The sequence below is a fragment of the Tachysurus vachellii genome, chromosome 2, assembly GCF_030014155.1.
Source record: "Tachysurus vachellii isolate PV-2020 chromosome 2, HZAU_Pvac_v1, whole genome shotgun sequence".
NCBI lineage: Eukaryota > Metazoa > Chordata > Actinopteri > Siluriformes > Bagridae > Tachysurus > Tachysurus vachellii.
Window position 1 is genome coordinate 30,424,754 of NC_083461.1, and position 26,772 is coordinate 30,451,525.

The 26,772-nt window shown below is 39.5% G+C and overlaps 3 protein-coding genes across 8 annotated transcripts in view; 2 read left to right on the forward strand and 1 right to left on the reverse strand.

The window, feature by feature from the left end:
- Nucleotides 1–310: 310 nt before the first annotated feature.
- On the reverse strand, nucleotides 311–5,219 carry c2h11orf68 (chromosome 2 C11orf68 homolog). Of its 6 annotated transcripts, none has more exons than XM_060864242.1 (3): nucleotides 3,507–3,745; nucleotides 3,098–3,155; nucleotides 311–1,351 (listed from the first exon to the last, which is right to left on the reverse strand). In XM_060864242.1, exon 3 carries the CDS (start codon nucleotides 1,291–1,293, stop codon nucleotides 574–576), a length of 720 nt encoding a protein of 239 aa, XP_060720225.1. In that variant the 5' UTR covers nucleotides 1,294–1,351; nucleotides 3,098–3,155; nucleotides 3,507–3,745; the 3' UTR covers nucleotides 311–573. The 6 variants fall into 6 exon arrangements, with proteins under 6 accessions (XP_060720225.1, XP_060720226.1, XP_060720231.1 ...); XM_060864243.1 differs by having other exon boundaries at nucleotides 3,229–3,745; XM_060864248.1 differs by lacking the exons at nucleotides 3,098–3,155; nucleotides 3,507–3,745 and adding an exon at nucleotides 5,025–5,219.
- drap1 (DR1-associated protein 1 (negative cofactor 2 alpha)) lies at nucleotides 3,760–9,763 on the forward strand. The gene is made up of 7 exons (XM_060864249.1): nucleotides 3,760–3,939; nucleotides 5,613–5,685; nucleotides 6,235–6,328; nucleotides 6,417–6,539; nucleotides 7,569–7,659; nucleotides 7,827–7,915; nucleotides 8,344–9,763. The coding sequence occupies exons 1-7, from the start codon at nucleotides 3,898–3,900 to the stop codon at nucleotides 8,516–8,518; spliced, it is 687 nt and encodes a 228-aa protein (XP_060720232.1). The 5' UTR covers nucleotides 3,760–3,897; the 3' UTR covers nucleotides 8,519–9,763.
- Nucleotides 9,764–14,621: 4,858 nt separating this feature from the next.
- LOC132841755 (mitogen-activated protein kinase kinase kinase 11) overlaps nucleotides 14,622–26,772 on the forward strand; it is a 28,540-nt gene continuing 16,389 nt past the window's right edge. The window contains exon 1 of the mRNA XM_060864250.1: nucleotides 14,622–16,296. Within this exon, the coding sequence (XP_060720233.1) occupies nucleotides 15,537–16,296 (760 nt within the window). The 5' untranslated portion in view covers nucleotides 14,622–15,536. The remainder of the gene's footprint in view (nucleotides 16,297–26,772) is intronic.

Consider the following 26,772-nt stretch of genomic DNA (forward strand, 5'->3'; position numbering starts at 1 on the left):
TCTGCTCCAACTCCCCCTATATCTAGGTTAGACTTGTATAGACCTAGGTTAGGTCTAACCCCTAACCTACACGATGGCGTACGATTTAAAATTTAAACGCAGTTGTTCGAACAGGAACAAACTCCACCCCAGTGACTGCACCCCTCCCGGGTACGAGGAGCTTGATCAGATCTGACTCCACCATGGAATTTTACATTGTGGAACTCTATCCCTGTGGCTTCTCATTTATAAGTACCTGTAAAACAAATGTTTCTCACACATACACAAGTTTATGAACGTGACGTGTGATATCTTTAATAATTCAACACAAACGATTTAATTAGGTTTAATTGGCATCTTGGCATACCAAAGATGATGAAGTTACAATATCTTGAGTACTGACTTTAAACAAAGGTGTCAAAAAAAACTGGTTAAGAACGTTAAGAAATGTCAACGAGCAACTATTTTTGGTGAAAGAACAGATTAACAGGTCGATCAACAAAACTTAACAAAACACAACAAACAAACAAGCGACAAAATGTTGTCTCCAGTATAATCAGGCAAGTTCTCCATGCCGGAGTTTTAATCTTCCCCTTATGTAACCGCTAAGTTGGTGACTTTGCTGACGATGTGTGAGCGGCGAGGTACGCACTCCAGATCGAACTTGCTCTCGTAAATTGTTGGACACAGCTTCCACCGGTTATTCCTGTAAATCCCCAGGTACGTGTAGACGTCTGGCTTGTAAGACAGAGGACACTTGATGCCCGCCGTCCTGATAGCCGTGTCCAGCTGCATCACTTGCTCCTCATCGGTGAAGTTGTCGTTGTAGACGCAAATGACGTGCTGGCCGTCCGAGTTAGGCACGCGCGGGCTCACTTTGGCCACTGAGATCTTTCCATCCAGGATGGCTCTCGCTACACACTCCCATGCATGGTCCACTTTGAAACCTGTGTCCAGGTGCATCAGCCATTTCCCCGTGAGCACGTTGTGATTCAGAGCGAGCTCTTTTATGGTCTGGAAACTGATGGCTCGGCTGCTGGATTGAAGTCTTTCCCAGCTCTCCTGCAAACCCGAGACGTCGCCATTGCTCGGGCAGTGATCGGTGCCGTATACAGCGATCCACCCTACGGGCCCAGAAATCTCGTCCCCATAGCGGCTCACCTGTGAAGGACGATTGGATTCCAGCCAACTAGGAAACTCGGCTCGGGGAGTTTTGCGGGCGTCGAATACGATCCAAGGATCCAGATCGGCCGCCATAGCCTCGGCAGCGTAATCTTCTGCTGAAAGAGTTCCGGATTGCTCGTCTTCCTCCATCTTCTTTTCTGTGTGCGACTCGGCGGATTGTGGCGTGTAATCCTGTGAACAACGAACGCTACAGGAATAATAAAAAAAAAACTTTGTCTTATTTTCCTTAAGGAACATAGCTAAAGTCTAGGTATGCATCGATACCAAGATGGTATTCGTTCAGTACTGATACTGACTAGGGCTGCAAAATTCCAGGAATTTTCAAAGCTGGAAACTTTCCATGGGAATTAATGGGAATATATGGGAATAAACTGGGAATTTAAAAAAAAATTCAGAGTTGCCTATAACAAGGAACTTAAATGTAGTTAGAAAAACATCTTGCAGCATAATTTTGTTTAAAAGAACAAGATTTAATGCAATTTAAGTTGAATTTGTTCCCTGCATTCCTCGGTCACTTGCACACAGCACACTGCTTACTGGAGGGCCATTGTGGCCAAACCCCCTGCATATACTTGCATTCTTACATAACATGCACAGTAACACTTTATTTTAGGGTCATTTAAATAGTTGCTTATTATCATGAATATTGGCTATTTATTAGTACTTATTAAGCACATATTAATGCCTTATTCTACATTCTTAATTGTACCCAATACCTAAACTTAATAACTACCTTACTAACTCTTAATAAGCAGTAAATTAGGAGTGTTACCACATGCACAGATTATTTGATGACCCCCCTCACACACTCACTCCCCACTGAAATTAAAAAAACATCCTCCATATATCACTTAAGGGGAGATTCACCTCCATTTTCCAGGCATTGACTACCACAGAAGCAGAGACCTAATAAGCTTGAGAAAAAATGCCTCATTTTACATTTTCATTGGGACTTTTTTTAGAAGGACAAGGGTGGGGGGTGCTTTCGTTTTACAGCAATCATAGGGAAATATGTTTATTACAATTATTAAGTTTATTATAAGCATAATAATGTTTATTATGCTTTTGTGTTACTTAATGAAATAATCAATTAGAGTTCTACTTACAATTAAATCAGTCAAGACGTCATTTTTAAAATTTGTATTACCGTGCATGTATGTCTGCTTATGACCAATCAAAATGTTTATTTATGTTTGTATATGATATAGTTTATATACATTTCCTTATATTTCCAAATAATTCCCATAAATTCCTGTAAATTCCCATAACTTCCCATAAAGTTTCCAATTTGGAATATTCCCAAAATTCCCCAGATTAAGTTCCCGTGGAAACTTTCCGCCCCTAATACTGACACCAAATACTGACGTCCGCCCGCGACCCTAATACTGACACCAAAAACAGTACAAGAGTAAACAGATCAAGTGGACCAACAGAACAGAAACAGCGAGCGTCGGCATTAAAATTGAGCACAAGGCACCTTTGATTTAAAACACCTCAAAGGGGAAAGAATCGTCCAGGACACCATCATCTCAGCTATCAATGTAGCATCAGAGTCTCATGAGATCATTTTTTCGGTATCGAACAATACCTGATATCGATATCAGTATCGATGCAACCTTGATCAAGCTAATAATGATGATTTACATTTAATTAATAAATGCATTATTTATAAATGAATAATAATTGTTATTAATAAGAAAAAATAAGTAATAATAATAATAATAATAACAGTTATTATTATTAATACTAATAATAATAGTTAATAAAAAAATAATAACAAATAATAATAGCTGATAAAAAGAAAAATTTGTTAATAATAATAATAATAAAATAAAAATGTATAACAAATAATAATTAACAATAATAATTAACAATAATAATAACAATAATAATTAATAGATTAATAAATATTTTAGTGAACTCCATGCTGTACCTAAACTACTAGTGATCAGATTCTTGCTAAAGATAAAGTTGTCTTGTATTATTTAGACCTGCAAGACAAGAAGAAAACGTTAAAAACAAACAAAAACAACAACACAAACGGTCACAAAACTTAAATCTCACCTCAGACGTTAGCAACCTGCGTTTGTGTGTTTATCCACGCAGGCACACATTTGACCAATTCCCACACAAACCCAACTCACAGACTGTCCAACTTTACTCCCATTACATACATTTCCTTTCTTTAAACACGTCTACGGTTAATAAAAAAGCGTTTGTTTACTATTTTCTGCATTTAAGCCCTCCGACTATGCTAAGTGCTCAGTGCTAACGGCTACAGTTCCAATACCAAACTTTATTTCCATGCTACAATCTATTATGGATATAATATGAAAACTTACACAAGAGAATGAATATCAAACCCGATTCTACATACTGCTTGTATCGTATCTCCGATACGAATAAACCAACAAACGAAAACAAAAACAAAAACAAACAGCACGACATACACTGTACCGAATCGCTGGGAAGCGGCGCCGTCCAGATTCGCACACTTGAGCCCTACTTAGGGCGCCTAACTAGTGCGTCTTTACGCGTATATTAGAAGACTCACGTTCCCTAAGTGAGTTGATAGGTGAGTGTATTGGGACGCGACCCGAGCTGAGCTAGTGAATCCGGCTGGAAGAGAAAAGAAGCCGCAGACCAAAAACAGTGGCCTGAATCCAGCAGGGAGACGAATAACGGTGTAAACAAACTCGATCTCGGATTAGAAAAGAAAAAAAAAGTTTTAAAATGCCAAGTAAAAAGAAGAAATACAACGCCAGATTCCCTCCGGTGAGTTGGTTAGCTTTACACACCACATGAACATGACAGCTAGCTTACCAGATTAAGATAATTCGCGTTAATCCGTTGTTATAGCAACTGATCTATCATATCATTTTATTATAGCTTGTTTGCTATCTTATTATCTCATTTCCCCCTTGTGTTTCCAACCCAACATGGCTGTTTGACGTCAGTTTTAACAAACTAATGCAAATGAGCTAGTCAAGGCCGGTGCTAACTGGCTGCAGCAGAGCACTATAGATATCTAGCTAGCTAGCAGGCTATCCTAGCCACCCATCTTAGCCACCCGTAGTGTTTTGTTTTGTTTTGTTTTACAGTACTGTTATTAGCCGATATAAATAGACTCGGTGTATGAAAGTGTTTTTTTGTTTTTTTTTTTTTCTTTTTAGTATTTGGCTAAACAAATGTAGTTAGCTTTTGCAAACTAAGCTAGTGATTATGGCTAGCAAGTTAGCAAGGAAGCGGAATTAGTGAGTTTAGCACACACACACACCATTGACAGATTCAACACGTTTTAAAAACAAATGCTATTGTAGTTGATGATTTAATATTCAGACATTTTCTGCTATTATCATTACATTAGGTTTTGCTCAAACTTTGCTCAACCATCTGAAGAACCTGTAAAGCTATATATATATATATATATATATATATATATATATATATATATATATATAAACAGTATTCACCCTCTTAAAATGTTTTTAATAAAAATATTACATTAAAAATATTAACTTTTTGCTATTTAATGTCATACTTTCTTGGCTCCTTTTATTTATATATACATATAATTTTTTTTTTGAAGCCCTAAGAGCAGAGAGAGAGTTTCTCCCTCCAAAGTTTTTTTTTTTTTGTTTGTTTTTTTGTTTTTTTTTTTGTGTTACAGATATTTTTGGATCCGTAGAGCTTTCTGTTTGTTAACAGGTTAGGTCTGAGATCTACATGTAGTAACTCATTTTTTTTGTATTTTGTGTTGTGATTTCCACAACTGTAACCAAAAATGTAACCCTGACTGATCTTTAAAGTTTTGTCACAAGCCTCACGCCAAAAAAGCCGTGAAAGATAACGATACCTACTCGAATGCAGAACGCAGTGCTGACCTTTTCCCCCTTGCTGACGTGTGAGATCACTGACGCGCACACTAGAGGATGAAACATTTGCAAGTAAAAGCAATCAGACTTAAAGACATCTGCATAGAAATTTACAGGCGTGCATCCGGACTAAAATTATCAAATGATTGCCGAATTTGGTGAAAAACAACAGCAGGAAACCCAGACATGACCGATCTGGACAAAAAACGTCAATCAGAGGGGAGCACCTGTTAAACAGGAAATTACTCCAGGAGCCCATGTAAATTTAATCACATCCGGTTAGAGCTCTAGACTGGGCCTTTTTTTGCCTGTGTTCGATGCCTGTGTGTGTGTGTATGTTGTGTAGAACATACAAATTAATGACCGGAGAACTTTTCTTACATCGTGGTGTTAATATAGTCCTATAGTGACTTAGCAATAGTGAACAATTAATTCTACAATTCTTCAGATTTTTCTGATCTTTTAAGATGTCAGTGCGGTAATTGGATCTGGGTCGTGGTATAGCTTTTAAAAATACTGCCTTGCTTATGGAAATTAAATCAAGTGTCTCTCTCTCTCTCTCGTGTGCTTTAGGCAAGGATTAAGAAGATCATGCAGACGGATGAAGAAATAGGCAAAGTTGCCGCTGCAGTTCCTGTCATAATATGTATCCTTGAGGTTTATTTTATTTATTTATTTATTTATTTTTCTATTTTATTTTTAATTTACTTTTTCTAAAATCACCTCTATTGCCTGAATTGCTTTATGCTAAACAACAACTATGGAGGTCAGAGTGATGTTTAATGCTTCTTCCTCCGGGTTATAGAGCGCAGCAAAATTGCCCCGTGGTAGACAAAACAGAATAACGTGCCCGGTCCTTTACTCTACAGACAACCCCTAAACTAAAAGGAAAAAAAGTGATGAAGGTGCCATAACAGGGGAAAAAAATGACTTGGGGGCAATATGAAGTGCCCTCTAGGGTGTCCTTGCAGTGGAGCAAGTGATTGAGTAGATCGAGAAGATTTGCCCTCTAGGTGTCCCAGCTGCTTTAGTTCTGCTGACACTGGAGACCCCTTCCATAAATGTTAGAAACATTGTAAAACAAAACAAACATCCGCACTTGCTTATTATCAATCTTTTGATAATGTGTACACGTCCGAGTTGTTCCCGTAGAAACGGCGTCATATGTGTGATGCGCCCTTGACTCATGTATGAGCGCGGGCACTGGAACTCTTCCTGGAGTCTCTTCTGACAAAAGCATGCCACGTTACTCAATCCCGCAACGCCAAAACCATGACCACGTCACATCTGTAAGTATTTAGCATCAACGTATCAGATACACAAATAGCTCTCCAGGTTATTGTGCTAGGGCTGAAAAGTGTGTGCGTGTTTGTTTAGGAAACAGTGCATCGAACTGGAGCAGCAGTTCGACTTCCTGAAGGATCTGGTGGCCGCCGTCCCGGACATGCAGGGAGAGGGGGACGAAAATCACACGGAGGGAGCGGAGAGAATCCCACGCAGGTCACCCACACACACACACACACACGCACACACTTACTTTCAGTCACAGCAATGTGGTGGATGACTTGTATGAATAAAGTAGCATACACGCATCAGAACATGAGAAAATTACAAGGTTTTACGAGATGCACTTTTTTTAAGCGGGCGTACGAAGAATAACATCAGGGAAACATCTACACATCAAAAAATTGTATAGAAAACAGTGTACTATGCCTATGTCAAACGGAGCAAGAAATAAAATCGCATTAGAAATAAAAACAAAAAAAATCGGATGCAGATTAAATGCCTCGAGGTTTTTAAGCCTAAATTTAAAAGTGGAAATTTGTCTAATAGGTGATGTCTCAGCATCTGAGGGTGTAAACGGCAGTTTTATTCACGACTTTGAAACACCCAGCAGATTTTGTAAGAGAGGTTCGATCGTTTAGGGGCTTTCTGTGCTATAGCTATCCAATGGTAAAAAGACCAGGTGTAAATGCCCTCCGAAACGTTTTCGAGACGGATATAAATCTGTTCATTCAAACCACTTCAGGAGGTGGTCTGGGACGCATTTCAGATGAAACTGGACAGGTGTAAATGAATGTGGTTGTTCAAGCCACATACGTCAGCGCTTTACTCCTCCCAAACGGAAGTACGTCACTCGCAAGTGATCTTTCACCCAGGTGTCTCGTTGGGTCTTTAAATGCACTGCTGCCGCCAGCGAAAATGCAGCAAACAGTAAATGCTGTTTTTTATAGCCTAACCATCGTAACAAGTTTTTACGTCGTCTTTTTGATTGCATTCTGAAAACCGCACACACCAAAGTGTGTTCCATTTCAATTACCCCGGAAATGAGGTCAAAAATATTTGCATTTTGGGCGGGAGTAGAAAGATCGGATTGATATCCGGTTCACCAAGACGCTTTTATGTGGCCTAATGTAAATGGAACAGTTTTAACACATCAGATAGCTATCGGATCAGAGAAAACACATGAAGTGACCAGGTGTAAAAAGGCCCTTAGAGAGTAAACTGATTGTGGTTTGTTCGGCGCAGAGGCCGAAAGCCTGGCTCAGGACGCAAGAATGGAGGAGCAGGAGCCAAAGGCAAAGACAAGAAGCTGTCAGGCACAGAGTCTGAACAAGAGGTGAGTCTGTCGTCAGTCGTTTTAATCTCCTATTGATCTTTGGGTGCAGAGCTTTGTGCAACGTTTGGGGTTTTAGAAACCGTGATTTAACATCATTGCTTATCGGTTTTGCATCTCGACTTGTTATATCGGACAAACGAACGACTCGTTACTGTTTCGTTTGTCAGGACGACTCAGAGGACAGCGAGACGGATGGAGACGAGGAGGACGTTCCTCAGCCCAACACGCACCATCAGGCACCATCCCATTTTCACAGGTGCATACACACACACACAGCTCTCTCACACACAGGGTGTGTTTAACCGCATGGTAACAGTGATGCTGCAGTTTAGCAGGAAGTGTCTCGAACACTACAACATGTTGGTAAATCTATTCTAACCTGATTTGTGACGGCATTTAGTTTCATCTCACCTGCTCTCTAGCCGTCTTAAAAATAGAACGACTCTGGTACGTTTCCTTTTCACTAATAAGTATGAGTTGGTTCCCGTCCAACTTTGCGTGTGTTGTTTCTCAATACTTTACAGTAGTCTCGACGTGACTCTAACGACGAGCGATGTCATTTCGTTTCATACACAGGGCTTTATGTCTGCACACCTTACATGTCTGTTACGTGACATTGACTTAATTATAGCACTTTGACTTCTAACAACTTCTTTTTATCTCTTGTTTCTTCCCTAAACATAGCCCAGACATGCCCCCTCCGTACATGCCCATACCCGTGGGTGCCCCTCAGGCCGCTCTCTCCATGCCCATCGGCTCTTTCGGCTCACAGCCTTCAGTCATGGGGATGATCCCGCCTCCTAACGCCATGGCGCCGCACAAAGAAGAACACGACGACGACGAAGACTACGACTCTTAGCTCCTCAACCTCACCCCGGTCGAACCATTTTACATTCGTTTTTCTTAAGTTTTTCTTGTTCGGCTGCAGAACGCAAACGGACGGGACGCGACAGAACTTAAACAGTTAACGTCCAGACACGAGGTGAAGGGCGTTAGCAAGCCTGCAGCCACAGCTGAAGAAGAAGAATGGGTTGTATATTAGCTCTGTGTTTTAATTTCTTTTTTTAAGAATTCTTATTTTACTGTCCAGATTAAAAGCGGACAATTGGTTTAGGCTATTTTTTAAAAAACAAAAAACAAACAAAAAAAAAAATTGTTGCATTCTTGGCTCGCAGTCTTTTTTTGGAATATGTCCCTAAGCTCTTTTTTTTTTTTTTAATTTAATTTTTTTGTAAATTAAAAACCCATGATAGTTATTCCCTGTAGTCTTTTGCACTTTTTTTTTTGTTTCTCTGTTAAGTTAGGCCGTGATTTCTTTTTTAAGTTATTTTTTATTATTATTTTTTCCCCCTACAGTCCGCCAATTAGTGACTTTAAAAGCGTAGCACAAATTTTTTCCAATCTTTGCTATTTAAGTTTCATTTGTGGTGTCACCAACACCTCAGATCAATCGTGGGGAAATCCGGCTGCGACAAAGATGAAGGACGTTCGCGGCGTTAAGGAATGTGACGTGTATGAATCCGGAAATGGCCTGACACAGTTAACTCTGGTCCAACAGCCTCGCATTAATGCTGTTAATTCTGTCAGGCGTATATAGAGCTTTTTTTTTGGTTTTTTGTTTTATTTCCTTAAATAAGACTCCAAGTTTTTTCATTTAAACTTATCTTGGGACATTTTAAATATAAACCATGTTGTTCTCCAGTGTGGATTTTAGTTTTGTTTCTTTCAAGATTTGTTTTTGACCGAGTTGAACTCTAGGCTGAGATTGAAAGGATTAACTGTTTAGAAAAAAGTCAAACTTGCACAAGACCGAATCACAAACAGAATCGTGAGCCACGTCCCCCTGTACAAACCCTCCGGACAACCAAATGCACATTTATATCCACGCTATTCATCACCATCTTGTATCTTTTTTAAATTGTTTTAATGTTCTCCAATGAGGCCCGTGACGAGCCAGAAACACTTCTATCCTTCCCTCCTACCTGTTTTTGTGGCTGTCTCTCTTCAGGTGTGTAAAATATTTGGCTGCTCCGAGACTGTATGTGAAACTTTTAACATTCTTATTATTTTATATAAGTGAAATAAAGTGCAAATTTCGGTATAATGTCCTTTTATTGTTTTTTTTTCTTCCATATGTGTGTGTGTAGAATGTTATAAATAGTTGCAAATGAACCGGTATATCATTTTGAATAAAGCTTCAAATGCAGGATGCAGGTGATTTTCCAGCTCTGGTTGAAGACTTAAAGCAAAATATCTTCTCTAACCCTGCGTATGACTTGGAAAGAGCCGACGGCGTCGTATGTCTTCTGTTCACGACGGCTCCGACGGAAGTCTGTTAACACGCCCGTGATAGTTATTTCTACGGAAACAGCTGCTTCACAGGGATTAAGTCTAATAATAAACTGCTTTGTTATTGATATAACGTTAGAGCTTTATTTATTTCTTATACAGAAGAGTTAGCTTGGAAGTCTGTAAACGTTGAACTGGAGACGGGATTGAAAATTATAACCGTGGACGTAGTACGCGACGTCGGACACGTGTGGCTTGTCGACGTCTTTATTTTTTTTTGCACAAGTGCGTCAGTAGCCTATGGTAGATTTACAAATTCTCTGCTTTGTGTACTCTTTTACATAAAGAATGGGAAGAAGGAGGAAAAACCTATTATTTACAGCCATAAAAACATGTAGTTTAAGAGTGTGTTCTTGAATAAAAAGTTACCACGTTGCTGTACTACGTTTTTGTAGCTTACTCTCTTAGCGAAACCTTCCCGAAACGTGTAGCCTTTTTTAACGGTGTGCTTCACACGTCATCGAAAGTAGACAGACATGCTGTTATTTTTAGTTATACAGTATTGTTCAAAATAATAGCAGACAAACAATTTACCAGTAGGTGCAGTAGATTCTCAGAAAACAAACAAGACCAAGCATTCATATATGCACGCTCGTAAGTCTGTGCAATTGGGCAATTAGTTGAAAGGGTGTGTTCAAAAAAATAGCAGTGTCTGCCGTTGACTGTACAAACTCAAAACTATTTTGTACAAACGTTTTTGTTTCTAGGATTTAGCAATCCTGTGAATCACTAAACTAATATTTAGTTGTATGACCACAGTTTTTTTAAAACTGCTTCACATCTGTGTGGCATAGAGTCAACCAACTTGTGGCACCTCTCAGCTGTTATTCCAATCCATAATTCTTTAACAACATTCCACAATTCATTTACATTTCTTGGTTTTGCTTCAGAAACAGCATTTTTGATATCACCCCACAAGTTCTCGTTTAGATTAAGGTCCGGGGATTGGGCTGGCCACTCCATGACATTAATTTTGTTGGTTTGGAACCAAGACCTTGTTCGTTTACTAGTGTGTTTGGGGTCATTGTTTTGTTGAAACAACCATTTCAAGGGCATGTCCTCTTCAGCATAAGGCAACGTGACCTCTTTAAGTATTTTGACATATGCAAACTGATCCATGATCCCTGGTATGCGATAAATAGGCCCAACACCATAGTAGGAGAAACATGCCCATATCATGATGCTTGCACCACCATGCTTCACTGTCTTCACTGTGTACTGTGGCTTTGAGTTTGGGGGTCGTCTCACAAACTGTCTGTGGCCCTTGGACCCAAAAAGAACAATTTTACTCTCATCAGTCCACAAAATGTTCCTCCATTTCTCTTTAGGCCAGTTGATGTGTTCTTTGGCAAATTGTAACCTCTTCTGCACATGCCTTTTTTTAACAGAGGGACTTTGCGGGGATTCTTGAAAATAGATTAGCTTCACACAGACGTCTTCTAACTGTCACAGTACTTACAGGTAACTCCAGACTGTCTTTGATCAGCCTGGAGCTGATCACTGGCTGAGCCTTTGCCATTCTGGTTATTCTTCGATCCATTTTGATGGTTGTCTTCCGTTTTCTTCCATGTCTCTCTGGTTTTGCTCTCCATTTTAAGGCATTGGAGATCATTTTAGCTGAACAGTTTATAATATTTTGCACCTCTTTATAGGTTTTCCCCTCTCCAATCAACTTTTTAATCACGCTGTTCTTCTGAACAATGTCTTGAACGACCCATTTTCCTCAGGGTTTCAGGCTTCATCCTTAAATAGGGGCCACCTGATTGAATGCCACACTGCTATTTTTTTGGAAAACACCCCTTTCAACTAATTGCCCAATTGCACAGCCTTAAGAGCGTGCATATATGAATGCTGGGTCTTGTTTGTTTTCTGAGAATCTAATGCACCTACTGGTAACTTGTTTGCCATGTAGCAATAACAAATATACTAAAAACCTGGATTATTCTGGTTAGTCACATTGTACTGCTATTATTTTGAACAATACTGTACGTCTAGATTTGATGGATACATTTTCACTACTTCTCTATGTTTGTTTTGTTCACTGATTAGAAGACTATATAACTATATGTAATATATTTATATCATATATGTAATATATGATATAAATAACATCATGTTATGTTTTGCTGTGGAAGGGATTCTGTGGGGTAGAAAAAAATGGAAGTGGCCTCAAGGCCCTAGGAATGCTCTTCAACTCCTAGCTTTTCAGCCAATGGTTGATCTTGACAGGGTAACAGACAAGCTTGTTTATCCATTAAAGCTACAACTATAGAAACACTAGAGTTTTCTTAGAATAGATTCCTCTTTTGTATTTTAAAAGGTTGTAGTATGAAGACTGACCTGTAGACCACTGAGAGTGTGGTCGTATAGCTTTCTGGCTCCCATTTACACCTGCACATTTCTACCCATTGTACCATATATATCATTTGGTCAACTCAGTGATGATCATAATCAATTTAATGGAGAAGGAGCTTGTGTGTGTGTGTGTTTGTGTAGTAGGCTGTTATAATAGCCGGGGGAAAAATCTTTGCTACTGGGCCTCGGAAACCACAACATCCTTCCTGAAGAAATGATGACTCAGTGCTCGCTTGTTTGTGTGTATGTGTGTATGTGTGTGTGTGCTCTCGCATTCAACTCTTAGATGTGAAGCATTTCCAGAATCACACCCGTTCCCCTTTGACCCCTTTTTATTAACCCCAAACTAGCAACCAGCCGCAGGCAATAAGAGTCGACTCGACATTCCTTCCTGTTTTCTTCCTTTAAAACGTTGATGTCCGAGTCCCCCGAAGTTGAGTCCCCGGAGTTTTTGCGTCCGTACACGATCAGTGATTCACAACGAGCCATGATATTAAGACTCACCTTCGAGAGACGTCAAAGGGTAAAGAGGTGGAAAGGCAGCATTTCCGAGCCAAAGGCTAAACCTGAGCGTGGCCCTCTAGGGGTCTCGAGAATACTGAGGAAGCCAAAATATTTCACTTTTTTAGGCACCTATTTACATTAATATCTAGATGTGAAATAGAAGTATGAAATGTCTTGAAAATTAAAGTGTCAGAAACGGTGTGTTAGAGCGTTTCCCGAGACGTTGCTATAGAACGGTCAAGCTACCACAGAGATCCTTCCACATCATGGTAAGGATTTTGATGTTTCCGGTGTCTAAAATAATTAAATATCCATCAGCTTAAGTGATTCATCCATGGCAACACTTAAATTGATTTTGCTCAGGTTACTATCTGTGCACATGTTCTCCTCCTGTGTCTATATGGGTGGGATTTCTTTAGGTTCTCTGGTTTTCTTCAAACCTCGCCGAAACGTCTGAGGATTGATTCTGCAAAATTTGTCCCAGGATAGACTTTGGAAGTTGTTACTAATGATGGATCTCACATGAGAGCCAGTGTTTGGACCACAAGGACGTGGTGGATTGTGATTTGCTTAACTGAAGCTACACTGGATATAACTGGAAGAGGAACACGAGGACTGATATCCATTACGGACTTAATCAGTCCCATAAATAATGCTGTTGCTGGTCTTGTTTTTTTGGGGCTATATGAAGTTTGATGACTTGTACTTGTTTAATGACCACAATAATCACCTTCTACTTGTATTCTGGCTGAAATGTAGACGCCTTAGTCTTGAGGCTTAAGCCGGCTTCTCTCTACGTTGTAAAACAATACGAATACAGCACAAACAGCTTCATTTAATTCTGTTTTGTTTTTGACTCATGACTTAGGCAATGTACTTGATTAGGCTGTTTAAAAAACTTGAATAAAGCTCGGTAAACCTGTTTGTTCCAAGAACATCTACCTGTTGGTGCAGTTCAAATGACGTCACATAAGCCCCGCCCACATGCTATCATAATTAGGGGCCCAAGCACCGTGTATGTCGCTGTTGTTGGTTATTTATTTATTTAGTTATTTATTTATTTTTCGTAGTAGTGTTACCTAATTCACTTCACCTTAAAAAAAATATACTTTTAACCAATAAGGTTTAACTCAAAGTTGGGTGTTTATTATAATAATAATAATTATTATTTTTATTAATTATTATTATTGTTGTTGTTGTTGTTGTTGTTGTTGTTGTTGTTGTTGTTGTTATTATTATTATTATTTTAGAAGTAGTGTTGTTACCTAATTCACGTAATTCACTTTAATAAAAGTTTTTAAAACTTTTATTTCAGTAAATACAAACTTAAAACACATTTCCGTTTCTAATTGCACTTCAGATTAGCAACGACACAACAACAGTATCGCGTTATGACGGTCATTTGATCCCTTTCCTGTTGGACAACGAACATCTCAGTATCCCATGATTAAACTAGATAGTGCACTAGATAGGGAGTCCATATGTATTGAAGTAGGCTGTATATAGGGAGCGAATATAGGGAGTAATCACTTGTTTTATATTCATCCAAAAGGAAACCGTCCAAACGCTCGTCTGATTAGAGGTTTATGTCAAACAGCTGTATAGTGGACTAGATAGAGCGCATAACACCGTTGAGTTACACCCTGAAAAGGGCTCTTGTTAAGTGTATGACAAGTTTTTTAATATTCAGCCACCAGAAATGAGTGAAAACTTTAAGCACCTCCCATGTGGGGTTTAGTAACTCCAAAAAAAAAAAAAAAAAGACTGGAAGGTCAGTTTCTTAGTATAAAAAAAACAGAGAGAAGTGTGTGGAACTGTTTGGATTTAATCACCTACAACAGCTTGTTTTTTTTTTGTGTTTTTCGGGGTTTAAGTAACGCTTCTGATTGTTGGCACTGAACTTCCTGTTTTAACATTTAGTGGTGGTAGAGAAGAGAAAAAAAGAGGAGAAAAACACGCACATATTTGGGTTTGGTCCTAAATATGTTCAGTTGCGTGTTTGGATTTGGAGACTTAAAGTAAAAAGGTGATAGAGTTTTTTCTTTTTTTGCCTTGTGCACAATGAGTTTTGCGGTTTTTGTGCGTTTTCCTGCCATTCTTCTCTGCGCTTCCTGCTCGGACTGACCGCAAGCAGTTCACGACTAAAAATACTCATCATGGACGGAGAAATGGACTTTTTCTTCTTTTAAAACACTCAGGATATTTCGTTATATATACATGGTTTTAGATTATTGTTGGCGCAGCAGTTTATGTGTTTTGCGCATCCCCTGAGCAAAGCAAGGTGCACAAGATTTTATGGACAAATTTAGTTCGTCAATGTAGTAAATTCGACCCATTTCCTGTTCATCAGATCATAGGATATGGGATTTGAACAGATCTCAACCTAGCCTAGCGTTCATGGAGTGCTTAGGGTTTGCGCTCACATCCACCGTTTCCATCTTCATGGAGACCCGCGCGCTCCATGTGTCCGGGTGCTGTGCGTCTTTTCATGGTTAGCGCGCTTGGCTTTGGAAGAAAAATCAGAGCGCACCAGTCCCTCTCCATGATCCTCAGGTACAGTTTGGAAACTGGAGAGAGGGGCCGGAGAGTGTGTACATCTGGAGCGTTTTCCAATTGTTTGGATCCGTGCGTAAAGAGGAAGAAGAAAAAGAAGAAGAAGAAGAAGCGCTATGGAGCCCCTGAAGACCATATTTACGCGCGGCACGCTATCCCCCTGGAAAAATCTGGAGCAATCCCAGAAAGGGAATTTCACCAACCCGGTTTGGACAGCACTCTTTGATTATGAGGCGTCCGGCAAGGACGAGCTCACCCTGCGGAAAGGCGACGTAGTGGAAGTTCTGTCTTTAGACTCGGAAATATCCGGGGATGAAGGCTGGTGGGCTGGAAAGGTCAACAACAAGGTGGGAATTTTCCCTTCCAATTACGTCTCGCTTAAACCCAGCGGATATGGAAAGATCCCGGGTTCCAGCGTGACAGCAGGTGAACTCGGGCCGGCAGTGGAGCTGCAGGTCGAGCCAGAGGTGGTAGATTTCCGGGATCTCAGCTTGCAAGAGGTGATCGGTGTCGGCGGGTTTGGGAAGGTCTACCGCGGCACATGGCGAGGGGACCTGGTGGCGGTAAAGGCTGCGCGCCAGGACCCGGACGAGGATATCAGCGTGACGGCGCAGAACGTGCGCAACGAGGCGCGCCTCTTCGCCATGCTCACGCACCCCAACATCATCGCGCTCAAAGGAGTGTGCTTGCAGGAGCCCAACATGTGCTTGATCATGGAGTACGCGTCTGGTGGACCTCTGAGCCGTGCGCTGGCCGGGAGACGCATCGCACCACACATTCTGGTCAACTGGGCCGTGCAGATCGCCAGAGGCATGCTGTACCTTCACAGCGATGCTATAGTCACTGTCATTCACAGAGACCTCAAATCAAATAACAGTAAGTGTCCCACCTTCTTTAGTAAATGTGCGTCAGTATGCATTTTCCATCACCTCTGTCTTGTCATACTTTAGGTGCTGCATTACAAACCAGAGCAAAAAAGTCTCAATGTAAAGCACTTGGTGTCTCAAAATATGCCTAAAGTACTGATTCAGAAGAAAAATAAAACGAAATCTCTTCTTTCCACAATATCTCTTTCACCCAGATCAGTGTCCAAATTTTGCTTGGTTCATTTTTTGGTAATGTAATTATTTAGTAATCTGTTCACTGTGTAAATATCATCCTCAGGCTGCACCCAGTTCTTCGTCCAGTCCTCTGACTTAAACTACTTCACAATCTTCAACATAAACAAAGATCTCAGTTACCTGCCACATAAGAATTGGTACAGTAGCATTTGAAATCACGTTTTATCCGACCATCTACAGACATGTGAACAGTTTTAAGTGGTGCCATAACATAAGAAATTGAAGTACATTACATTACTAAACAATTTGGGATTTACTCTTACAGGAATATAATCAATGATTATTGTTTTCCTATAAGAGCATGAATTCACAAAGTGTTTAATTCCCTTTATACCACAGCCAACAACAAACAGTGATCTGTTATATTGCACGTTGATGAGGTGTTGCTATAAAAACAACGGACCAATAAGAATGAAGAGTTATGAAGAAAAGTTTTCCTAGCAGAATTTTCTAGAGATTCACATTTACCAGGCTACACTTACTGAAAACTTCCACAGTGTTTTGATATGTTGGTTGCCAATGCAAACATTAATGTAACGCTGATGAATCATGCTACAGACAGCTTTCAATTGACATAGATGCTGCCTCTCTGCCGTCATCACTCTTTCTTTCTTCTTCCTCGCCATTCTGTCAGTCACAGTGTTGTAACAGTTCAGCTGATTGCATTCTGACCTGTTTTGATGTCTGGAGAAGTCACATGACTTCTCCAGACATTTAGGCCAATTGAGCACGCTTACTGAGAAAGATGGGAAATTTATGTTATAATTTATGTCTTTTTTTTGAAGGCATAACCGGTATTCCAGAAATATCTGATTAAATTTAAAAATCTCCAAAAATTTTTAAAAAAATGTTAAAAATTTTTCCTCTGAAAATATTTTTTAAAAAACCATATTCATATCATTTTTATTTTAATTTTCAAATGTCATTTTTCAGCTTTATTTTTAATTCCATAAAAAAAATGATAGATCTTTATCCATGGTATCAATAAGTGACCTGATTTATCCTAATATCGTCACGGCTCGGCTCCCAGCCCCGGGCCTGTGTTAAGGTTGTGACGCTTCTGCGACTTTTAGTAGAGCAACATATCCACCCTTTTCTTTTCCTCATTCTTCAGCATGACTATTTGTTTTTCTTCTCTCACTTGCCGCATCCTTTCATCTGTTATTCTTCCGCTGTTCCACTCACACCTTTAATAAGCCGGTTTCTCAATGCTGGAAAACACCCCTGTCTCCTGAAGCTTTTAAAATAATGCTGTCTTTTTTTATACCTACAATCCCACTCTTGTGATCTTATCTTTCTCTCTCTCTCTCTCTCTCTCTCTCTCTCTCTCTCTCTCTCTCTCTCGCTCTCTCTCTCACTCCTGTGGGCCCTTGTTTTTCTCTTCTTTCCATTACCCTTTGTCCTGGACTTGTCCTTACTTGTCTCCCGATCTCTGTCGTGCCAAAATATGGCATCCTGTGTTTTTCTTTCCTCTTTCTCTTTCTCTCTCTGTCTATCACTTTGAACTCGCTCAAAATCTTTCCCAGGGGACTGACCGAGTTTGCACGGCATCCTGGAGTTCACTTGTTTCTCTGGTGGCTGCTCTGTGTGGAGAGAAGTATACACATGGTGGAGTTATTTGGGACGGAGCCATTTATATCCAGATAATAAGGCTAATTGAATTAGAAAGTTTTTGCTAAATACACCATTGTTTGGAGAGAGAGGAGAGAAGGACACTTGTCTTAGGGCACTAGAAGGCGAAGCAGATAGGAAATATGGGGGTTTATCAGTCTTCAGCTATTGTTACAGGTGTGTGTGTGTGTGTGTGTGTGAATGAATCTAAGGAAGGCATTATTCATTTTGTTTTTGAACTGTTACATGTTTATTCGTATGAAAATCAGATAGATAGCTAGAACATGAGGTCTGTGTGTGTGTGTGTGTGTGTGTGTTGGACTAAACAGAGATCCTGAGAAGGCAGCTTTGCATCAGTGCTGCTGATGGGAAAGGCATCGGCACAGAGCCAGGGCTCATAACTGGAATTCAACTGCAAGCAACACAAACAGACACACACACACACACACACATTCATGAACACACACACACATGCATGCACACATGCACGCGTTATCAGTATCATTTAGAAAGTGAATGAGGTGCGACTGCAAAGATACAGAGACATATACACATAGACCAAGTGCACTTGACTCACCCAGGCAACAAATATTCAGCTAAGCCCACACACATACACACACCCTAGGATAGCTGGGAAATCGTGGGAACACGCCAAGGCTAAGCACTCGGTCCTGGCCTTTCTCAAGAACGTCAACACTTTGTCGCTTCTCTCTCTCTCTCTCTCTCTCTCTCTCTCTCTCTCTCTCTCTCTCTCTCTCTTTCCGTCTTTTGTCCCTCATTTTCTCTCAAGAGGACAGAAATCAGATATAACTCACATATTGTGGTTTTCCATGGCTTCTTATATCATGCTGTGCATATTTCTAATTTGTGCACTTATATTTAGTTTATTGAAAACATGTGCCTGTCTTCTGCCCTCTTTCTCTCTCTCTCTCTCTCTCTCTCTCTCTCTCTCTCTCTCTCTCTCTCTCTCTTGCGCTCTCTCCATGCCACACCCATACCTGGCCTATTGGTTCCATGGGGGTAATTTAGGGCTGCGTGACATTCTAGAGGAATGTGGGGTCTAATCAGACGGCATGATTATAGAGACAGAGAGAGAGACAGAGACAGAGAGTAACATCTCACGATAGCGACACGACGAGCTGAGTGTTTTTCTCTAGACTTTTCTAGACATTCGCAAGACAGCTGTCTTTCTTGCTGCACTGTTAATCGGACAGAACATAATATTTTCTAATCCAGTCTGGTGTTGTTTTATATCCTGAGAAAATGGGTTCTTGAAATTAAATTATTTTGAAATTCTATTCTACTGCCATGATATCCAGTAATATCAACTCCATTTTTATACATTTCAGCACTTCAGCATCAGACAACCGAATTGTTATTCTTTTTCAAATTTACAGCAAATTTCTGCTGAATTATTTAAATAATTTTAAGTGATAGTGATCTGAACTAAATGAAAACCGAATTTTTTCAAATTATTTATTTATTTTCTTAATCGATAATCGACTAATCTAAGGATGGCAAGAATTATGTCAAGAAGTAAATTTTAAAAATAAATGTCACATTTAAATAATTGTTAATATTTCTGATATAATTCAAAATAATGATTTCAAATACAATTTTCATAATGTGTATATTTGCTTTGATCATGATGATCTCTTTAGGTAAATCTTCATCTAAATTATTTCAGAGTTCATCATTTACTGATAGACTAAATGAAATTCTGGGAACCGTGTTTTCTTACACATATTCCCAAACAGCAATGTTACCCATGGTGATTATGTAAGCGGTGAGACGTATCCATGAAAGAAAAATAGTCACTGACTGGGTCCTGAAGCCTAGTAATGTTTTATTCCTCTTATACAACATCAGTGAAGTTTGTTCCTGTTACCGCTTACGAAATAGCAGTTGTAACATTATAATAACAGTATATACCTGTATAAAACAGTATAATAACAGTATATACCTGTATAAAACAGTATAATAACAGTATATACCTGTATAAAACAGTATAATAACAGTATATACCTGTATAAAACAGTATAATAACAGTATATACCTGTATAATAACAGTATATACCTGTATAAAACAGTATAATAACAGTATATACCTGTATAAAACAGTATAATAACAGTATATACCTGTATAAAACAGTATATACCTGTATAAAATAGTATAATAACAGTATATACCTGTATAAAACAGTATATACCTGTATAAAACAGTATAATAACAGTATATACCTGTATAATAACAGTATATACCTGTATAAAACAGTATAATAACAGTATATACCTGTATAAAACAGTATATACCTGTATAAAACAGTATAATAACAGTATATACCTGTATAAAACAGTATAATAACAAGATTCACACAAGACAAGCGCTAATGGCAAGACAAGTCTTCACACAAGTCTTCACACCATGGAGGATGAAACATATCAGAGTGCAGAAGGGGAATAAAGCGACAGTTTCTTATTGCATTCATTTGAACTATTTTTCTACAACGGAAGAAGTTTTTTTTCGTGTGTGTGTGTGTGTGTTTTTTCTATCAAAGGAAACGCGGCCTGATAAAATCGGCACCGTTCCGAAACCGGAGTTGTTTTAAGTGAACAGTTTAAAAAAGGACAGGAAACAGAGGGCACTAGTCAGCATTTTTCCCACCCTGTCTTTTTTGGCTGAGGCTGATAAGGAAGGGCAGCACAGCGGTATTGTCTCTTTATTTTGGAAAAGAGAGCAGGCTGTATCCGGAGATGGCTGAGGGAAATGTGGGCATGTGGAGGGCAGGTGTCCATCTGACAGGCAAGACCTGAAGAGATCGTAGTACCTGAAATGAACTTATTTTCATTTACTACTCAGCGGCTTAATTATTTATTTATTTTTTACTTCTCTTAATGAAAGTCACTAAGGTTTGCGATATTATTGAAACCTTTTCTCTCTAGTTATGTTCCTGTTTGTGGCATTTTTTTTCCGGATTGGAAAGTTTTCTTTCTGTCTTTCTGTTCATGATATACATCATATACGTACATGACCGTGACATTTATAGCATTATAGTGCCTTCAATTTACGTTGTAAATATTTTAACGATCTAAGATTTATCCACAGCCAGAGTTACACTTGTAGAATATCCTGACTAATATTTCTAATTTATCAATTAAAGAATGTGGTATGTTTTAATGCTATGTTATCACCAGCCTCTTTTCTCTATCACTGTTAAAGTTAATAAAACAGACAACCAATAAAAATCGCAGGTTGTCATAGAAACTGAAATTGAAGACTTTACCAAGGAGGAAAAGTTCATGTTGGACTTTGTAACTCTGTTACAATAGCACTGGCACTGGAGACTCCTTCCATAATGCTAAACAGGCATCTGATTGAAAACAACAGCAACAGCAATTATGTTTTTTTAATTATACAAATCCCTGTGTAAGATTGTTGGATTAGAAACTATTTTCTTTACATATTTAAATGTAAAACTAAAAAAACTAGAAACTAAATTAGCTACCTTAATTTAATTAACTTTTTATTCTTTTTTAATTTTTTAATTTTATATAGTGTACAAATGTTTAATAATATCCATGGTAACCATAGTAACTAACAGACAGTTTGGTATCAAAATCAGTATCAGTACTCAACGAGTCAACCTCGTTTCCAACCGTGAGTGCCGATATAGGGATTGTGAGGTGGTGGTGGTGTGTGTGTGTGTGTGTGTGTGTGTAAAAATAAACCAAATGACACCATAGCTTTTTAGAATTCTCGATTCTGATTGGCTGGATTAATTGTAAGGATTTCCGAGTTATCTGGGATTGTTGCAGCCAAAACCGCTTGATTTTGCGGCACCTTTGTTCAAAATGGTCGTTCTCTTTTTAAACTCGAAGACGCCTATGTGACTGTCAGAGAGCTGTACTTATGTTTGCCACAAATGAAGATGAAACGGCCTTTGGCTGAATGTGTGTTGTGATGTCACATGACAATTTTGGCTAAAATCTGCAGAAAATCTAGAAAAATTGAAAGTTCTTCTGAAGAAGGCGGTCACGAACGCGGGATAAAACTGACCCAAATGCAGGATAGCGAAATAAACGGGGTTTAATAACAAAGGAACACGAAACATGACACGGACTAGAGACAGGACAAGACAACTGTTGATTCCGCACTGCACAAGGCAACGTGGCACAGTTAAATAGACAAAGGTAATAACAATGGGAAACAGGTGTGTGGAGACTGGAGGAGCAGAAAAAGGCGGGGCAGACACGTGACGAGGAACATAAACAAATGCACGTGGCCAAAGTCCGGGCTGAGTCCTGACAAAGGCAGAGTTTGTTTATTTTTGTATCAACTTACACTTAATTATTGTTTGTTGATATGGTGATGTGTTTTGTTTGAGAGCAAGATAATGAGGTAACTTTACGTTTTCTTGATAGCAAGTAGCTTTTATTTTGACGTAATAACTTGAAAAGATTCTAGTGACAAAACCTGAGGTAAAATATAGCTGTTACAGAACAACGCAATTTCAACTATAAACTACTAAAAAAATTAATCTTCATTCTTTGGCTTTTTATTTTATGTGAATATATATTTTTTTAAATGGCACAAACTCTCACCATCATACACAAAGTATTGAAAGTGGTTAAAAATCCTTTCATGTGTATTAGCAGTATCGCTGTCGGAAAAACACCGGCCCACACGTGTACACGTGTTTGTGTTAGCATGTTGTTGGAGAAGAAGTGTAAACCGGATGAGTGCAGTAGGAAAACAAAGACACCGATGGGTCAAACGGAGTAGGAAGTCCAGAGGACGCTATATATACGAAGGAGTTTTCCAAGCCTTGAGCACTTATGTTTGAACATAAAAAATGAAAAATCCTTTAAGTAGAATATGCACTAATAAAAGTCGACCATATAGGATTTAAGTCAAGCTAGCATAACAGCAACTAACTAATTTTAACTACTACATCTTATTCATATATCAGTTTTTCTGTAATCTTTAACCAATTTCTTCAAATAACTTAACTTAAACTCTGAAAGTCTGTTTTTGAAATATTTGTAGTACTTTTAAATTAGCACAGATGAACAACAGTTGCTAATGTCATTATTTGGCTATAAGCGAAGTGTTGACTAGCTTGGTAGTTAGTTTTTAAACTTGTTTTGTTGGGTAGGTGAATGTACATGAAAACAGACGTATAATTTTGTGCAACACTAGTGCATAGTTTCAAATGATGCTAAATGCGCAATCTCATTGTGTGTTAAGATTAACAATATGAAGAATACGCAATCAACCCTATGCTGCCTTTCAGTGTGTTGACAACTTCAAGCATGTTGAATTGGTATATACAGTATTTGGTGTTTGTGTGTGAATGTACATTTAAGCAGGCTTGGGCTCTCTCAGAGTTGTGCAATAGCTTAGTTTTTGCCTTCTAAGCACTATTTGTGGTATCATTTAGCTTGAGAGTGGAGGAGAGGAGGAGGGAAGGAGGGGAGGAGAACAAGCTCAAGCCAGAAGGCTGTGTATAAGGGTTTTTTATAGTCCTGTTATTACACCATTCATCCAGCTGTACGTTTCACTTCTATTCCCCGAACAAATATTTGATCCTGCAACGTGATAATGGCTGAATCATCAAGGGGTGCACACACTTTTGCTCACCCCTTGTCCATGCTAAAATGGCACAACGACTGTGAAACGATGCTAGCGCTGGGGCTAGTTAACCATCAGCTCATGATTGATATGCCTTCGAAACATCAGGCTTTTTCTGAGGTTAATGGATCATGATTTGGGTTAATATTTGACCAGATAGGCTGCACACAACCATAAATCAGTGTTAGTTGCTAAATAGATCCACAGTTTTACGACAACTGAGACCAGTGTTATGTAGAGAGCAAGTTGCTGTCATATCAACGCTCTAATTAGCTCATACATAACTTGCATCACTTACATAGTTCATTTTATAACTAATTATTTAATGCTATTAAAAGTTATTCCTTAATCCTTTTATTTTTAGACTTCAGATTTGTGGCTCCTCCGCTATGATATCAATCCCAGAAAATTCACTGTTACTATAGAAACAATACCATATCAGATTGAGCGTGTTAACGTAAACCTTGCCGAGGTCCTGACCAATCATATGAGATAATTTTGTGGTATAATGTAAAATTGTTTCAGTGGACACAGGGTGTAATGAGGTGGGGTATTCTGAACGTCATTAGTATCGTGACCTGTCCTATTTTTCTTTCATCCATCTCTCTCTCTTTCTCTCTCTTTCTCTCACTCCGGTCCGTGGGTGGGAGCAGAATTCCGGCAGGGTGGGGGTTTTCCCCTGGAAGAAGGACGGCTTTGTCTCTCAGGGGAGCAGCGCATTGACACGCATGCTGTCTGCCAACCTCACACTCATACACACATACACTTACACAAAGAGAGAGGGTAATCACACATGGAGAGAATGTAGAAAGGTTATGGAGAGAGAGAGAGAGAGAGAGAGGGAGAGAGAGGGAGGAAGAGAGAATGCAGGCAGGGAATGGAAGACGAGCAGTACAATAGTGAAGGGAGGAAGGACGACGCAAGGAGACGATGACAGAATGGAGGGTGAGAAAATAGACACAAGGGAATGAGTTTAATGGGGGTGTTTAAAGCTGTGATAAAATGCATGTTAGAACAGAGCTGTCAATAATATAATACAGTTCAGGCTGATTGTATTTAAAAAACTGGGTGAGCCTTTTTTTATTTCATCTGGGACTAACTGGGACAGGAGATGTCTCACAGAAGCGTGCAGGTGCAGAGGTGCATTTTTACTGGGACTGACTGGCACAAAGGCCACACCCCTTTACTGAGTCTAACTGGCACAAAGGCCACACCCCTCTTCTGAGTCTAACTGGCACAAAGTCCACACCACTTTACTCAGACTGACTGGCACAAAGACCACACCTCTTTTACTGGGACTAACAGGCACAAAGGCCACACCTCCTTCACTGAGACAGACTGGCACAAAGGACACACCTCCTTCACTGAAACTGACTGGCACAAAGGCCACACCTCCTTCACTGAAATTGACTGGCACAAAAGACACACCTCCTTCACTGGAACTGACTGGCACAAAGGCCACACCTCCTTCACTGAGACTGACTGGCACAAAGGCCACACCTCCTTCACTGAAACTGACTGGCACAAAGGCCACACCTCCTTCACTGAGACTGACTGGCACAAAGGCCACACCTCCTTCACTGAGACTGACTGGCACAAAGGCCACACCTCCTTCACTGAGACTGACTGGCACAAAGGCCACACCTCCTTCACTGAAACTGACTGGCACAAAGGCCACACCTCCTTATTTCATCACAGAGCCTGACAGCTACAGAGTTCTACCTCAGAGGCCTGTGATTAAAATAGAAATGTAACGCTGAAACCTAAATGTTAAAAGTTTCCTCCAAGGAACGTTTCACAAATGTATCTCACAATCTGTCGTTGTGTCTCTGTGGGTGTATGGTGTGACCGGGTTTAGCCTGTGTCGTTCAGCTTACCAACATCTCTGCCTTCCAAACAGTCAACAAACAACAAACACAGCCCGTTGCCATGGCTACGCTCTCTCATAGCGCCACTGTTCATTCAGCACGGTGTCTAGCGCGCCCTCATTTCTCTCCTTTGTTTCGTTTTTCCTGCCTGAGCCACCGCAGAGGAAAAAAATACAGCTTTCTGGCTCTGGGCCTAACAGATAGCGTTTAAAGAGAACACTGGTCTGAAATCACCGTAGCTCTCCACACCGTAGGGGAATGTGGGACTAAATTGGTGGTTATGGCTCACTGCAGATGGCCTAATGACCTGTCCTGTATTATTATTATTTTTTTTTGTTATAGTCACTAGGTATTTTCAGCTGAGAAACTGATATTTATGCTCTTTATCTTTCTCTGAATCATTCTTAATCTTCTGTATTTTGGTGTTGTTGTTGTTCTGCTCACAGTGAAGCAATAAAGCTAGTGGAAGTGTGTGAACTGTCAGTGGCCCTGCTTTCAACCACAAGCAGAACAGGCAGACATGCTGAATATGCACTCTGTGTGTGTGTGTGTGTGTGTGTGTGTGTGTGTGTGTGTGTGAACCTTTTTGTATGTAATAAATTGTTGCTTCATACAGCTGCTGTAACTAATTAACGAACAGATCAGCCAGTCGCTGAAGGTTATGAAGCGCACTGTGCTGCACACTAAATCACTTCACTTAACACAACAGGTTATTTAATCCATTATGTATAGCTAAATCGAATTTTTTCCCCTTTACTGCTAAGCCTATATTGTTCTTAACATACAAAAAACATAAGATCAGTCACCCGCTTGCTTTTGGTTTCAGGAAGTTTAATTCCAATAAGAGTTGAGTCACCCTCCAAAACTCATGAATTAGTTATGCATTAATTAATTACGCTTTGGACACTGCTGCTCTATCCTAAAATACAGAATGTATATCTTAAATATAGGTTGTGTCGAGATTTTCTGGGAGATTTTTCAAAGGTTCTGGGAGTCGATCCCAAAAAGATTCAAATCACTTTGGGAGTCAATTCTACACGTAAATAGCGGAGCTATCTGAATCAATTAACTTGGAAGTATATAAACATTTTTTTGTTTAATTCTTTTTTGTTTATTTCTT

Coding starts and splice junctions, on each gene's coding strand:
- c2h11orf68 (XM_060864248.1), bottom strand. CDS start 1,293: ATGGAGGAAGACGAGCAATCCGGAACTCTTTCAGCAGAAGATTACGCT.
- drap1 (XM_060864249.1), top strand. CDS start 3,898: ATGCCAAGTAAAAAGAAGAAATACAACGCCAGATTCCCTCCG. Junction 3,940..5,612: donor ACAACGCCAGATTCCCTCCG/GTGAGTTGGTTA, acceptor CGTGTGCTTTAG/GCAAGGATTAAGAAGATCAT. Junction 7,660..7,826: donor GCACAGAGTCTGAACAAGAG/GTGAGTCTGTCG, acceptor TTCGTTTGTCAG/GACGACTCAGAGGACAGCGA.